Source organism: Diadema antillarum, unplaced genomic scaffold (genome assembly GCF_040938485.1).
Source record: "Diadema antillarum isolate AM-2024a unplaced genomic scaffold, OU_Dant_1.0 seq00002043_RagTag, whole genome shotgun sequence".
Classification (NCBI taxonomy): domain Eukaryota; kingdom Metazoa; phylum Echinodermata; class Echinoidea; order Diadematoida; family Diadematidae; genus Diadema; species Diadema antillarum.
Genome location: NW_027272694.1, coordinates 91623 through 106767, shown reverse-complemented (window position 1 = coordinate 106767; position 15145 = coordinate 91623). Strand labels below are relative to the sequence as shown.

Sequence of the window (15145 nt, the reverse complement as noted above, 5' to 3'; positions counted from 1 at the left end):
GACACACATACACATATGCGAATGAACATGAAACGAGACTGGAACAACAATGAAACAAACGAAGACTAAGAGACAAGACAGAATGGGACAAGGCTTGTATTCGTTCAGGGCTTGTAGACATGGTGATAATAGTGATAAAAAGAATAACATGATGATTGTAATTATTATGGTCATCACAATATCTATCATAGTGATTGTAAAATGAAAGTAATAATCGTGGTGATGATAATGATAATAACATCGTATTCATCCATGGTAGACTCTACAGCGCCGCAAATGCTCTACTTATACGAGACCCTGCTATTATTATAACCTCACCGTTGTAAGGTATCCATCTAGACACCTGGGTTCAGAGGGACATTTTTGGAAGAAGTCGTCTCTTTCACAGATAAACAAACTAGTTGGGCTTCGAACCCATGACATATTATCCAAGATACCACCATGCTCTCACACTAAGCCTTCACAACCAAAGAACAAAGACGACAAGTCATCGAGAAGTCGAACTCGGCCCTCGTGCACCGTGCTCCGGTGGTTATTTCTGATATATTCCTCTACTCTGTCACTTTGAATTTCTTTCCTCTGCAGCTTTTCCCCCAAAAGCAAATAATTATTATTAAGTAGAATTTCTCGTCTATATTGTCTCGTTTCCCCTGGTCTGGTCCTTACATGAGTCATCATTTTTTAGTAACGCTGAGCCCGTCGCGTCTGAGGCGTCCATTCAAATTTCGCAGCGTTTCCGATTCACCGGCCTCTGCCAAGAGAGGTCGCCCTCCATGAGACACCAACGCGTGATGAGTGGTGTCTGGTTTTTGCCTCTCCGCTGGCCTGCCGTGCTGGCGGAAAGCAGGGAATTACTACTCATTACTTCTTTCGTATAAATCAATCAATTCCGGGCGCCACGTGCAATTTAGCTCCCGTTTCTCTCTCCCCCTTTCTTCACGGCATTTGTCTGCTCGGCTGAAATGAAATTGAAATGGTCGAATTGACGAAACCTTGCCTGAAGAATACTCACGAAAGAATTGGATGAAATGGCAATGTTTTCGCGAAGGAAGTAAACTTCCAGCCTGCCTACCCTAGCCTTGTGTATAGCCAGTGTGAATGAGGGAGTGGTTTGAGGGCTGGGGAAATGGAAGTCGACAATTTCATGACAATATGACTGTGTGCATTGTCACGCACGGCATGGAGGCATCCCCCCCCCCCCCCCCCCGCACACGGCTATATTGCTAAAATCACATTTGGTGTGTATGCAACTCTCTACAAACAGTACTCGTAAAAAAAAAACAAAAACAACAACAGCACAACACAAAACAAAACAAAACAAGACAAAGCTTTACAATCTTTCTTCCTTCGACGTAATTATTTACGTGTGCGAATGTTACGGTGATCAGCATTCAGCTGTTTTCGGACTGGATGTGAACATATTAATACAAGGACCGTCAACACGGGATTCAAAATTAGCGTATAAAAGGCATGTCAGCGATTGTGAAGGGTGCCTATGAGAATAGTTTACAGAAACGTTATTACTCTGATCAAACAGTCATGTCATTTTCCTCACACATTCCAGATATATCGATAGACATTCCCAGTAATAAGAGAGGAAGTCGAGTCAACTAAATAGGTGCTATATTGTATATCCTAAATACATTTTTCCCGGCACTTGCGTCACAAATCAGGTACAGGTATATAAGGAAGACTGCATAATTATTTAAACTGAAGCCATGCCTCTATTTGCATCCGTTCGCAAAGTTTGGCGTCGCATCAGAGGTACATTGTATGGCGCACTTGCAAGTGAAGTGTGCGTGCAAGAGGAGGGCGGGGCGATAAATCATGACCTAAGTGCTCAAAAGCTATATAGCTGCTTCGATATCTGTGCGTGGAGATCTCGAATATGCGCTTCCGCTCACCGTAGAAGATCGCGTTGATTTATGGACGGCGAAAACGAGCCCAGTGTCGTCCGCAAGCGCGGTGGTCGTCTGGTGGAACGCAGTCAAGTCCAGTAGTTAGCCCTTGTCAAAATGGAAGAATGCGTTTAGCGCATCTTCCAGTACAGTCATGGCAAATTACGATGTCATAAGAGTACAGTTCCCACAGTTATGTGTAACACCTGATTATAATATTGCTGATTGGTCGTCGCCATGTTAACTACGAATTGCAAACTTTACTGGTATACAATAATGAAAGAGCTCCGAAGATAAACTGGGCGATAGTTGGCTCTGCATTCTGGGTCCTGTTTCAGGAGGTGCTTTATTTGCAATATAACATTAATAAAAACGGTTACCATGACAGCAGTAAGAAAGCAATAGTTACAAAAGTTACAGCAACGGCAACCCTCTTTGGAAACTGATTCTTGAGCAATGCGACCTTGAACTTCACGCCATTAAATGCGATTAGATAAAGTATCAAGCTATTGTGTCTCTGTAGTGGGACTTATCTTATTTCTATTTCTATTTTTAGTAAATGAGGCCTGGGGGAGGAGGGAAACATAAGACAAATAGAAATGGAAAATAATTCTCGATCATCAGTTTGGGTATACAGCATCTCTTGGAATGCACTCATTCTTTTTTTTGTTAGCTTGATATAATGATGATGATGATGATGATGATAGTAATAATAATAATAATAATAATAATAATGATAATAATCATGATAATAATAATAATAATGATAATAATAATAATAATAATAATAATAACAATAATAATAATAATAATAACAATAATGATAATAATAATAAACCCCGAATGTATATATACAACATTCCGAAGAACTAATAGGAGTCTGATTGACTAATAGGAGTCTGATTGACTAATAGGAGTCTGATTGATAAAAAGAAATGTATTTTAGGTATAATTGTATCAACGTATTTATCAACTCGTACATATAGGACCTCCACTTTGTTTTTCGAGTTTGATACAAATACCGAGTTAAATGTAATAAAATATAATGTGATTAAATCAATAAAAAGGATGTCTTCAATGCTTACGACTTAAGACAAGAACTGTTCATTCTGGTCCTATTATTTGGTATTGATAGGAAATATATCAGAGGAATTGGCGACTTGGTTCTCGGCCTGAAATTTATCATCAGTTCGGGGACATAAAGATGATGGTGGTGATGCATGTGTTATAAAAGGGAAACACAAAAGACAATAGATTATATCTTACGACATCATTCAAAATATAGGTTGAGCGGGATGAAGTTGGTCACATGAAAATACTTCTGGTCATAATTATGATTGTTTAGAGTCACGAGAATTGGAATGAAACTCGATGATGTTCATAAAATGATAATAATCTGTTGTGTCTATACATGTACAAAACAATCAATCGTTGCTTTTATGATATGTATATTCTTTACCAGTTTAAGAGTCGTTGACCCCAAAGTATAGCTGTTGTGTAATGACCCGTCTGTATCGATCACATCGACTTGGTTGAGGCTGAGCGTTTTTGTCTTTGTCTTTATCGTTATTGTTGTTGTTTGCCTTGCGTGGTTGAGGCCGTGTGTGGTAGTTTATTTGCTAATTTGTACACTGTCACCGGGCGGCAATATACCTATAATTCATTTAGGTAGTAAAAGGGAAATATCCGGCATTCTACTCTGTGAACAACCGATAGTATACCTCTCATGACACGTGAGCTTTAGATAACAGCATTATATATTATATTTCATATATTATATATTTGTATATAGGCTACATATATATATATATATATATATATATATACACATATATACTGAAAGAAATTAGACTGAGGCGGACGTTGCTACCCACAATGAGGCACCGCGCACGTTTGGAAAGGGATCTATCTCTCGCTGTATATACATATATATACATATACATATATATATATATATATATATATATATATATATATATATATATATATATATGTATATATACATATATATATATATAATGATATATATAAAACCACAGAGTGAGAGAGACAGTGACAAAGAGAGTGAGAGAGGAAGGTTGAGCGGAGAAGATGCAAGTGTTGAAATGTATGCGTGCATTCACTTCGGAGAGAAATATCATACTTAGTATTGCAATATTCTAAAGCATCGGATTCGCAATCATCAGAAAAGATTCATGTTGCAGAATATGTTACACTTATTGCGCGCAGATTTATTTATCTATTCGTCTATTTACGTGTAAATTGTTGGTTCTCTTTCTCGGAGAGAAGAAGGCAAGACGCGTCTTCAAGGAATCTATTTTTTGCTGCGCCCCTCTCTCTGATAATTCGGCTTTACTTTCTTCCTATACCCTTCCCATCCCAAGTTCCCATCAGAAAAAAAAGACGTATGTAGCAAAGCAACGGCCAGTCGTTAGAAAGTACACGTAACCTTTTCGCCTGATGACTTTTTTTTTTCATTCTGTGTGGGCATGGGATTATTACAAGTCCGTTTTCTTTGAACGCTATTGATTTCAGCGTCAAGAATCGATCAAGCGAAGTTAAAACACAGCCAGCCGCGCTCCCTACTCGAGCTAGTTGCGTCCGTTCTGGTTGTCATAGACAGTCTTATTTTGTCACCGGGTATACGAATAACACCAAAGCAATGGATCTGCGCCATTGTGTAGATAACACTACCACTATTGATGACATTTAATTCAGATCATCCCATGTATTGCACATGTTTACACGACCAGAATGTTCAAGGCGAGAAAAGGAAAGGTGCATAAAGGAAGTAGGCAAGCGGCATGCAGCCACTGCAAGTGCGCTAGCTTTCGGCAGGCGAGAAACTCTCACTCTTCACATCTCTCCACCCGCACGACGGTAGCTATCAAAAGGGGGCGTGACCAACGGGCGATTACACTTGTCAATCATGCTAGACGTCAAGTTCAAAAGAATCCCGCGAAAGCCTGCCTCTGAGACCGCCTTCTCTTTCAATTGACTACCGATCTCAGTATCAAAGGATGCACTGTCAAATTTTGTACTCCCTCTTGCATTCATACTCTTAAGTGTGGCCAATATATTCGCCAGATCTCGTCGGCAACTTCTATAATTTCTCCCCCCCCCCCCAACCAGATACTGTGCCATTTGCCAAGATTAAAATAAAAAGTTTATCGATATTTAATTTTATAACCATTGGTCAGCTCTCTCCCAGGAACTTATAGAAATGAAAGTAAAAAAACAATGTGAAATTATAAACATTTCAATCTACTCTGATCTAGAGCCTATCTATCCTGTTCGATTAGTGGACGGTATGATTTATATTTTGCCCGTAATATGACTATTAAAGCCACTGAAGCGAAAATAGGACAGCACCAAACAAATCTTGTTTAGCGAAGCGACTGGTAGCGCGGAGTGAGACAGGGCGCAGGCTGCTACGATGATAACGGAAAATTCGTAGAATATGAGGATCACGCTGTACGGAATACACACAAGAACTGAGCAGAAATGGTTGGATAATACAGTCGACCCGCCAATGTTTACCATTTTGAATGCGATGGGGTTTAGTATATCATCAAAAAGGAATGCAAGGAATTCGATTAATATTCATGAGCCAAGGAGTGACATCATTGGCCAGGGCGATAATTGATTGGCCCTCGTTGACCCAACTGACAGACCGACCTGTCAATCAAGGGTGCGGCAGCGCTTTGATGTTCGCCAGCCTCGCACTTCGCACACTGCATGTACACACAAGTGAATGGCCGAATTCAGTGGAGCGGGTGCGTGTTTCGAATGGGTCTAACGCGAAAAAGTGGGGTCAACTAGGGGAGAATTTAACAACGTTTTCTTGTTGGATTTTACTAGGACAGCATGCCACAGCAGCATAGTCGTGGTGGAGAGGATGATGGACCACCAGATGAGACGAAGACGTATCATACGGAAGGGGAACAAGAGGAAAAAGCGAGCGAAAACGTGGTCGGACCTCGGGACTCTTTCGATCATTTGAACGACGTGAAGTCGAGCTTGATCGATGAGGGGGAATCGGTATCTCGAAAGGGCTCCAGTTCGCAGGTACACGACAATGGGGTTTTGAAACCCGATACGGCTTCTAGAACCGACTGATCCGTCCATGAAATGTGTCACACTTATGCTCTATCATCGTAAATGTGTACTAATTTTCACAAATTGTTTTTATGATCATTCCTAACAGAGAAATAAACGACTGGGCTCGGGATACGGCGATCATTCTAAGGAAGATCGACACAAGAAATTACACACGGCTAGTGACGGTAAGAAATGAAACCATACAACCTTACATGTCCATGAAAAATCTCAGTGAAATCGCTAATGACGATTTTAATAATTAAGTGGTGTCGTAAATGGAAGTCAGTCGATGGTATTTTATTATGAATTTTCCTCTAGGACGGCTGAATTTCTGTCAACTGAAATGTTTGTAAGAGTAAACAAAGTCAAACGAACGTTTCATGGCGTCGGCAGATGTGCTGAGTCTGTAAAGGCAGTGCTTCCAGCGGGACGCTTTCGCGTGCTGCTCGGGCTGGCGGCGGCTTTGCGTGCCGCGTATAATGGCCTGTCCTACCGTCCAACCGCAAATTTTTGCCTACTATAACCGTTTTCCTTCACCCATTCTCTCGTTCATTCAGGAGCCAAAATCGACCATCTCGCTCGATTCGCCCCTTACGGAAGTCTCGCTTTCATTGCAAATGCTGGATACCATAATGGATCTATGGTCGGTGGACCTGGGGTGAGTTTCTTTTTTTTTGCGTAATCATAATTCCCCCGTCCTTGTTTTGCCGCTGTTATCAATGTGTCCGTAAATCACAGCCCGGCCACATACGAAATACAGTACGTAGTACTGGAGTGGAGGAGTGTACTGTATACTGTGTACACAGGCGGGCTAGGCATGATCCCCTTTGTAATGCACCCCTCTCGTGTCGGCAAGAGGCAGCAGCGTACATTGCAGCACTGCAGTGCTCAGTACAGACCTCTCGCATGGCTGCCCTTCCATGCATAACCTTGCATGGCTCCCAAGCTGGAGTTACACATGGGTCTGTGTACACAAGGGTCAGATTGAAACCCCGACCTGTGTTCGCAGGAATTTGTGATTGGTCTGCTCCATGGCTGCGACAGGACTAAACTTTGAATCGTGGCCAAGCACCGTTATTTGAGACTGTCTTACAGTAGAGTGGAAAGGCACTGCTGTTGTGTTGACACATAAAAGAGCATTTACTATGACCAGAATTTCAGAGGAGAAAACGTGTACATTTTTGGGGGCATCATTTGTAAACTTGTTATTTCTAGATCCTGTGCTGCATATTTTTAGGCTCTTGTAGGCAATGGATGACATTGATGTACCGAAGATGATAGTTACAGAAGTCAACCAGAAATTTTGAAATGAACTAAAAAATAAAACATTTATTTTTCCTAGCAACAGAATGAAACATATAATAAGATATTTATGTGAGCTGTAGACCACTTTGTTTCAGTGCTTTGCCAATGTCAACAGATTTAACTTCCAGGATTTTTTTTTTCTGTTTGTGGATTTAGAGCATGGTGTAATGAGCATAATATTGAAATTTGTAGATCTTTGAATTTTGGTGGCATTTTGAAAATATGTTGAGGAATGTTTTGTAAAGGATGTGGAAAAAAAAAACCCTGATAAATTCAGATTGAAACCATCTTCACAAAAGTTTGTGAGAAAGTGACGACTGTGTCAGGAGATTTCCACAAAATGCTTTTGAAAACTGTCGTGTATTATGCTCTTGACCCTATTGACTGTGTGTTGGTGCTTACATATGTCCAGAATATTATACATTGATATGCTTATCATTTAATACCCTTATTATCCTGTTCTCTTGTTAAAATTTTCTCGATACCACGCAGTCAATCAGATTCTTGTCCTTGTAATAGTCTATGGTTTCAGCAATTTTCCACCTCATTTCAGTGAGTTGACTGAATATTCAAAGGGAATCTCTTTAATTACAAGAAAGCCTTAAAAAAAGGGGGCCTTCAGTACAGCTGTGCATGCTGGAAAGTTTATCAAACCTGCTGCAACATTATGGATATTTCAGAAGATATAAATGTACATGGTTCAATATTGTATACGTGACCGAGGGAATATTTGGGAATGTATTCTATCGGCACATTGGATATTTTCATATCATTCATATCACACAAAAGAATGCAAGTAAGTGTTGATCATTTTGACAGACATTGAAGCAAATAGTGAAGATATCCATGATACATAGGTATCTAAGAAAGTTTTATACATGTACATGCATAGTTTTGCACCATCAAAGATGGTTAAAATATGATTTTGTACACATACTATATGATTGGTGGCCATCAAAATAATTCCCATTCCAAAAGAAAAAAAGAACAGAATGGATACTCAGATATATACGGTACATACAAAAGCTATCATGAATTGATGAAGTTAAATATTGATCTTGTAACCATTTCTTTGTTCAGTAATCAAATGGACGAAAAAATTAATTGTGTAGAAGAAATACAACTGATAGGCCTACTCTATTTGCTTCCCAGTACATGTGTACAGTTGTAAATGTGTGTGTGATGCTCTTATCTATTGCAGTTGAATACCATGCTGTTATTTTATTGGTTTTTTTTTAATGCCTGCAAATCTGAGATTAAACTCTGTACATAGTACAAAATCAAGATGAGAGGATGATCATTGCACTGGTGATGCAAAAATTTTGATAATCTTTGCCAAGGTGCAGATTGTTGAAAAGTGCTGTTTTTCTTTGTAATCACAGTATGATGATGATCTGCGCAGGTTAATTAAGGCAAGGGATCAGGTAAACCTTTTGTCAGTATAACAATTTACATGGTGTAGGAGCATATTTGTGTCTTGATAAAGTCACTTGTCGATAAAGGTAAAAATTTTGATTCAACTTCAAGGTGGTAGCATTTCTCTGTGATATTTGATCAAATGTTGATGTGCACAGTTACAGCTATTTCATCATTTTACTCAGGCCTTTTGTTGCAAACAATTTTGTTTTTCTCTTTTGCTTTGTACCTGCCAGCTTTTCCGTCAGACAATGTCTGTGCCTGTAGGGCATGCTCCTAGATCATTTCTGAAGAGGGTTGGTTATTTGAATGTGTTTTGCATTTTCAAAGCAGATCAGTAATGAGCAGATGGAATGGAAGAAAAAGGGAAAGATGGAATGAACAAAAATATTCAAATCAAGTATAAACCAAGCATTTCTCATTTCAAAAGGGGGGTTGAAGGCAGGTGCTCATGACTTGGGTACTATTGTAGAAGTGCGTGTGGTGACATTTGAAAATAAATCGGAGTAAAACAAACAGACATTGTCGCAGAAATGTAATCAAACTGCAACCATATTGTACATGCTATGGGCCTACATCGTACATTCATGAGATACCATTTTATATGCAACTATGCATATGGTACATTTTGCCATGTATTTACTCTCTAGCAAATTTAGTGAGTCAGTCAAAATCAGTGTTCTTAATTACTCAAAAATTTGCCTCGGAAATAGCAAATGTGCTGTATATCATCTTCAAGGCTAGAAATAACTAACTTTTCCTGTGGAAATCAATCATGCATTTTTCCCCCCCTCATTCTGTTGCTGTGGTCTTGATGGTGATTTCAACCACTCATGAATTTGTTTTACAAGTTTTGATTCATAAAATATATCCACAAGTATGATGACTTACACAGTACATATGCAATTTTTTTATTTGTTAAACTCTAAACCACCATCCTCCATTGCTGTTCGTGATGTTCTATAAGGTGTGTAATTTTTGTGAATTTTTCCCCTTCTTCGTGACATTGTGAAATGGATTACCGGTAGTTAACCTTTCATTTTTCCCTGTAGAGCCTCAAATGTTCCTTTGATTAATATCTCTGTGAAATGGGTAATATGAATTGGCCTCTTATAAAATGGTAGTAAAATGCTCATCTGAGTGTTCAAAATTTTAGTGTTCTATGACTGCACTGCATGCCTATTTTGGAAGCAGGTGGTATGCCATTGCTGCATTGTGTACGCCTCTTGCCTGTTTGTGGCGTTACCATGGCAATTAACAAGTTAGACTCATGAGAATGACAGCTGATATGGGGTGGGGTGGTGTAGTCCATTCAGAAATGTTGGACCATGTGCAAAAGTATCTTGCAGAAAAATTGGTGATTGGCATTTCCCCTTCGTCTGAGGGCTCCTGGTGAGACAAGAATGTTGATTGTAGATGTTTCTCGGCAGCCGAAGCAATATCAGATCATATTTGTGCGCGTGCGTTCAGAAAAGAGAGAGATAGACGGAGGAAAAAAGAGAAGATAGAGAGAGAAAAAGTAAGGATAAAATTCAGGGAAAAGCATCTGGTCAACACACCGATAGCCTGTTGACGAAACCCAAGATATGATTGGCACATGTACATAAACTTCCAACCAGGTTTCTCCCGAAGCAGAAACCCCCAGAAGCTCTTGCCCGGCATTGTACCCTTCAAAAATCCATCCACACAGCTGAGACGCAGATGCTTCGCATGTGTATTGTATTCAATCACAGTGAAACACAGGACGGAGCGATGCATTTTGTTCTTTCCGATGCATCTCATACACACACTTCTTCCAGTGATCCACCAGAGTTTTTTAGATTTTAAATGCAGTCCAGAGTGATGCCTGTGTCGTAAAATGGTACAGGATCTCAACAGCTTCATAGGTGATGAACATAGCTTTACTGAGTTTTAGAATTGAAAGTCTGTAGAGGAGTATCTTCCTAAGAAAACTGAAATTTGTTTCCAGTCTTTTTTTTCAAGTCTGTGAATGCTGTAGTCTTAGCCTCACTGAAAGAAGTCTCTGCCAGAAGTGCATTGTAAAGTTTTCCTTTTGATGTTGAAATGAAATGTCAGTTTGAAAATGACTAAAATGAGGATGAAACGGGAGACAGAAAGAGTTGAATTGTCTCTTAACATCCGGCCATTCCTGGTGAGGGAGGATGATTTGTGGCAGTGCTTGATTGATCATGGAATAGTGCGCAGAATCACAAGAGAACAGCTAGTAATCCGTATGAAAAATGTTCTTCTTTGTTTCCCGGCCTTCTTGTGCATTCTGCAGATGTCATGCATTTTCCATGGAATCGTGTCATCTAATGAAATGTTAGTTGGCCTAGATACAAAATTACCCAAGCTGATATGTACATTGTACCATTTCTGCAGCTTCTCTCTATCGTAGAGTGAAACTGTTCTTGTTACGTGACGTTTAACATTCGAAGGGAGTTAGGGTGAAAATGTTTAATTGGAATTTCCTGTAGCTGCTATTTAAAATTCCAGCTTCTTCAGATGTGGTTAATGCTGCATGATGTTGTAGTGGTTGGCTTTGATATGCTCTGGCAAGCAGTAGGAAAGCAAATTTCAATTGTTGATAGAAAACTGCTCCTCTACAGACTTTTTTTTTCTCAAAAACTTGGTTCAGTTACTGTATACGCTATAATTTTCGCGTACATAAATTTTCGCGAATTGCTGCTGTCACACATTTTTGCGAGTGGTTAATTTCGCGATTGGGGGACCAGAGAAAATATGAAGTGGCAAAGAAAGTGTGAATTTTCAACTTACAATGTACTAGCAAATAAGAATGATACTAGTTATACACTGCATGAAAAAAAACTTACCAAACTCTGCAAACTAGTAGCAAGTTAGAATTGAACATTTTTGAAGTGGTTAAGTCCATCGCGCTAGATTTCTGACGAGTGGTCCCCTTGCGATAATGGATTGGCTCTCTACAGTATTCGTAAGTAGACGTGGACGAGCATAAACAAGCTTAGCCAGTATGGTCTGTTCGGTAAGCCGTGACATGGTATACTAGTACTGAAATGTTCGTATCATCAAAGCAAGGGATTCATTTTGGAAGGTAATATTTTCGCGTGTTGTTAATTTCGCGAATAGCTCCCGACTCGCGAAATTTGCGAAAATAAAACCCCCGCAAAATATATAGCGTATACAGTATGTTCTTTGTACATGGAGCTGTTGAAATCTTGCACTATATTTCATGGTACAGACATCACTCTTGTCCATACTTTAAAATCTAAAAGATGAAACAATGTTGAAACTCGGGTGGATTACTGAAGGATGTGTGTGCATGAGATGAAGAATAACATGGATTGTTCTTTCCTGTGTTTCATTTTGATTGAATTTTGTTTCACAAATATTATACAACTTGTTGATTCTACTTTTGATATGGGAAAAATCAAAACTACAAGATTTTAGGAACTTTGTCATCATCGTGAGAAAGAAAAAAAAATCACAGTGTATGTGCCATAGCTCCAGGGCTACATTTGGTCTTACGGAGACATTCAACTGAACTATATTGCTACAATTTTTTCTTTCTTTCTGAACTCTGTAATGATAAGATACTTCTACTCGTTCTTTTTTTTTTTTTTTTTAGTACAGCTGCACTGCAGTTGATGCTGGAAGCCACGTGTTGAAATATATCAGATGAAAAAGGAGCTGATCTTCTCATTCTTTCATCAATCTCCAAGAAAAATGCCTACAATTTCATCTGCTCATTTGAGAATTAGACAAAGAAGTTGCTTACATTTCAATATTTTCATTGCCTTCTTGCCATTACATGTAGGGTCCTACAGTGTAAACAACAGGCATAGGCCTGTAAGTTCTGCATACCCTTTGTTGAATTTAATTGGCAGTCCATTTCCACATTATTTCAATTAATTCAATTTGATTTTGAAGTCTTTCTCTTTCATTTTTTTTTCCAAGAGTAAATTTGTAGCAGTGAGATGATGTAACCAAAGCCACTATGGCACTAGTATCAACTGATTGATGCTCACAAGGGACATACAATGTACCCTGGGTCTAATCAAAATTGTGCATGATGAAACATATAGATAAGATTGCCTGTGTTCGTAGAATGCATTATTTTGCACCCTGTGAATAATACCTGACTAGCAGGTCACAATTGCCTTACTGCAAATGTTGTGCCGCAAGCTACGTTGTATGAAGGTACAGATGTTGCATTGTAGCATTGTATAAATTTGTGTTTTGATGAATGTACACAACGGCCATGGTACTGTAGTTCTGTTTGATGTACAATGATCCAAAAGATTGCAGCCCAGATGGGTTATTTTCTGGAAGAAATCTGTGTAAAGGCTTGTGAGCATACACAATAACTTTCTGTGCATGCTTTCAAATGTACAAAGAAAAGCATACCAACAATAATTTTTGGTTGTTATTGTTTTTGTGGCATTATGCATGTTGGAGTTTATGCACCCTTGGATTGTGCTAGATTGAAATGGGGACCAGCCTTTTTCATAATTCCATCAAAGAAAGAGTACCCCCAATATTCTGGTAGTATGTGTCCGGGCAGTTTTCTTCTCCCCTTCCTACCCCCCCCCCCCCCCCCCCCCCCCCCACCAATAGCTTTCATTCTTTAGTTGGCCTGGCCCCAGCTTCCTATTGCTTGGAACCCCAATATCCAAAAATAATCCAATTACTCATCTGATTGACATGTGTGAGTCTTGAGGGGAATTTACGCGGGGAGAAAATTTCGCCGTAAACCTGAAGGAACAATGCGCTGGCCAAGCAAATATTATGACAGGAGGGGATATATTGGATTTGTGATATTTGTACTTGATGTTCTCCCAGAGATATCGATTGTTTATTTACAGTGATTTGCCTCATTCATTATACCCTTATTGCGGGACATAGGCCATGCTATTCTTATCTTTATCTACCATACATCGGTTGTCAATTGCAGATGATAATAATTTCTTCATGAGTGTACTACTGTACATTGTACATGTGCCCATCTACTTTGGTGTTCTATTATTATTGGTATTTATGTGTTGCAATATGTTTCATGTGTAATATTTGAAGTGTTGATAATTCACCTTCATCATTTCATATGGACATTAGGATGTGTATACAATATATGGATATATACACTGTATATGTGTAATATATATATTTTTTCTTTTTTTACCTACAAGACAAAATTAGAATTTACATGAAAGGAGGCGGACTGGTTTGTTATTGATCAGTATTTGAGTAACTTGTCATTCAGTCTTCAGTAAGATTGTCACCAACTTACTAATAATTGTATATTATATAATACGTTTTATATGTTTTATTAGAGCTTGCACCAAAGTCGGTCAATACTGATTATTTTCTGCAGTGCTCATGCAATCTATGTTTAGGCCCCCTATATTCCAAAAAAAAAAAAAGAATAGAAAAATTAGATTAAGACTGGTTGAAAATGCAACACAGCATGAATGTCAGTATGCAAAATGCTATTCTGTTGTTTTTTTTTTCATTATGTCATTGTACTTTGTACAGTCCAGGGAAAAGTGTCAGTAAATGTGCTACCAATGTATCACGTCTTCGTCAATTAGACCATGAAATGAAATATCACAAGTTCATGACTAGAATGAGTCTACCAGTAAACAGCTGTATGAACCGAGTCACTTGTATTCCTCTTAAAAATCCACAATTTCATTTGATACTATGATTTACGAGACAGAACTCTGTCAATGAATACTTCAAAGTAGTTGACTAATAATGAGTGCTTAGAGTGTAGTGAAGCAGGGCACTATATAACACAGATAAAATGTGTAGTGCGAACACATATACCCTGTATAATATGTTCACATTTATCTTGGTCACTTGGTTTTTTTTTTGTACCCCAAGTACATACTGTAAAACGAGGAATGTTCGTGTGCATTTTAATTTTGTGAATTTTGTGAGAGCCATGATTCGTGAAATTAAAATGCATATATATATGAAAGTTCTTCTCTACACTATATGCATTGAATGTAAGAGGCAACTCGCAATGATTTAGTACCACACTGCGAAAAAGGCCGTGCGCTCCAATTTACGAAAATTTCATGCTGCGAAAATATCGTGTTTTACAGTACTTTGGACTCTTTCACTTCATGGGGGGGGGGGGCTAAGACATAACTGTACAAGTTGAGAAAACATCTGGGAAGTGCTCTTCATGAGCTCTTAACAGGAATGTCACTGCATATCAGTGTTCACGCACCCACATACTGAATAGTCCTTTGATTGGAACTCTACGACATTATAGCTTAGACAGCTAGAACCTCTAATTAGATAATCAATGCATAGTGCAATGTGATGCATTCCACTTTGTAAAAGATGGGGTCAGGGAACTTTGAATAATGGGGTTTTTAAACCCTTGATGCATATGTTGTTCAATAAAAACCTGCACGCTAATGAGACAATATTTGGGT

At 38.8% G+C, this 15145-nt stretch overlaps 1 protein-coding gene across 1 annotated transcript in view; it reads left to right on the top strand.

Annotated features, from left to right (window-relative positions):
• The first annotated feature begins 5662 nt into the window (after positions 1 to 5662).
• Positions 5663 to 15145, top strand: part of LOC139713732 (uncharacterized) — a 47327-nt gene continuing 37844 nt past the window's right edge. Inside the window, exons 1-3 of the mRNA XM_071625436.1 lie at positions 5663 to 5966; positions 6106 to 6184; positions 6557 to 6657. Coding sequence (XP_071481537.1) covers positions 5766 to 5966; positions 6106 to 6184; positions 6557 to 6657 — 381 coding nt within the window. The 5' untranslated portion in view covers positions 5663 to 5765. The remainder of the gene's footprint in view (positions 5967 to 6105; positions 6185 to 6556; positions 6658 to 15145) is intronic.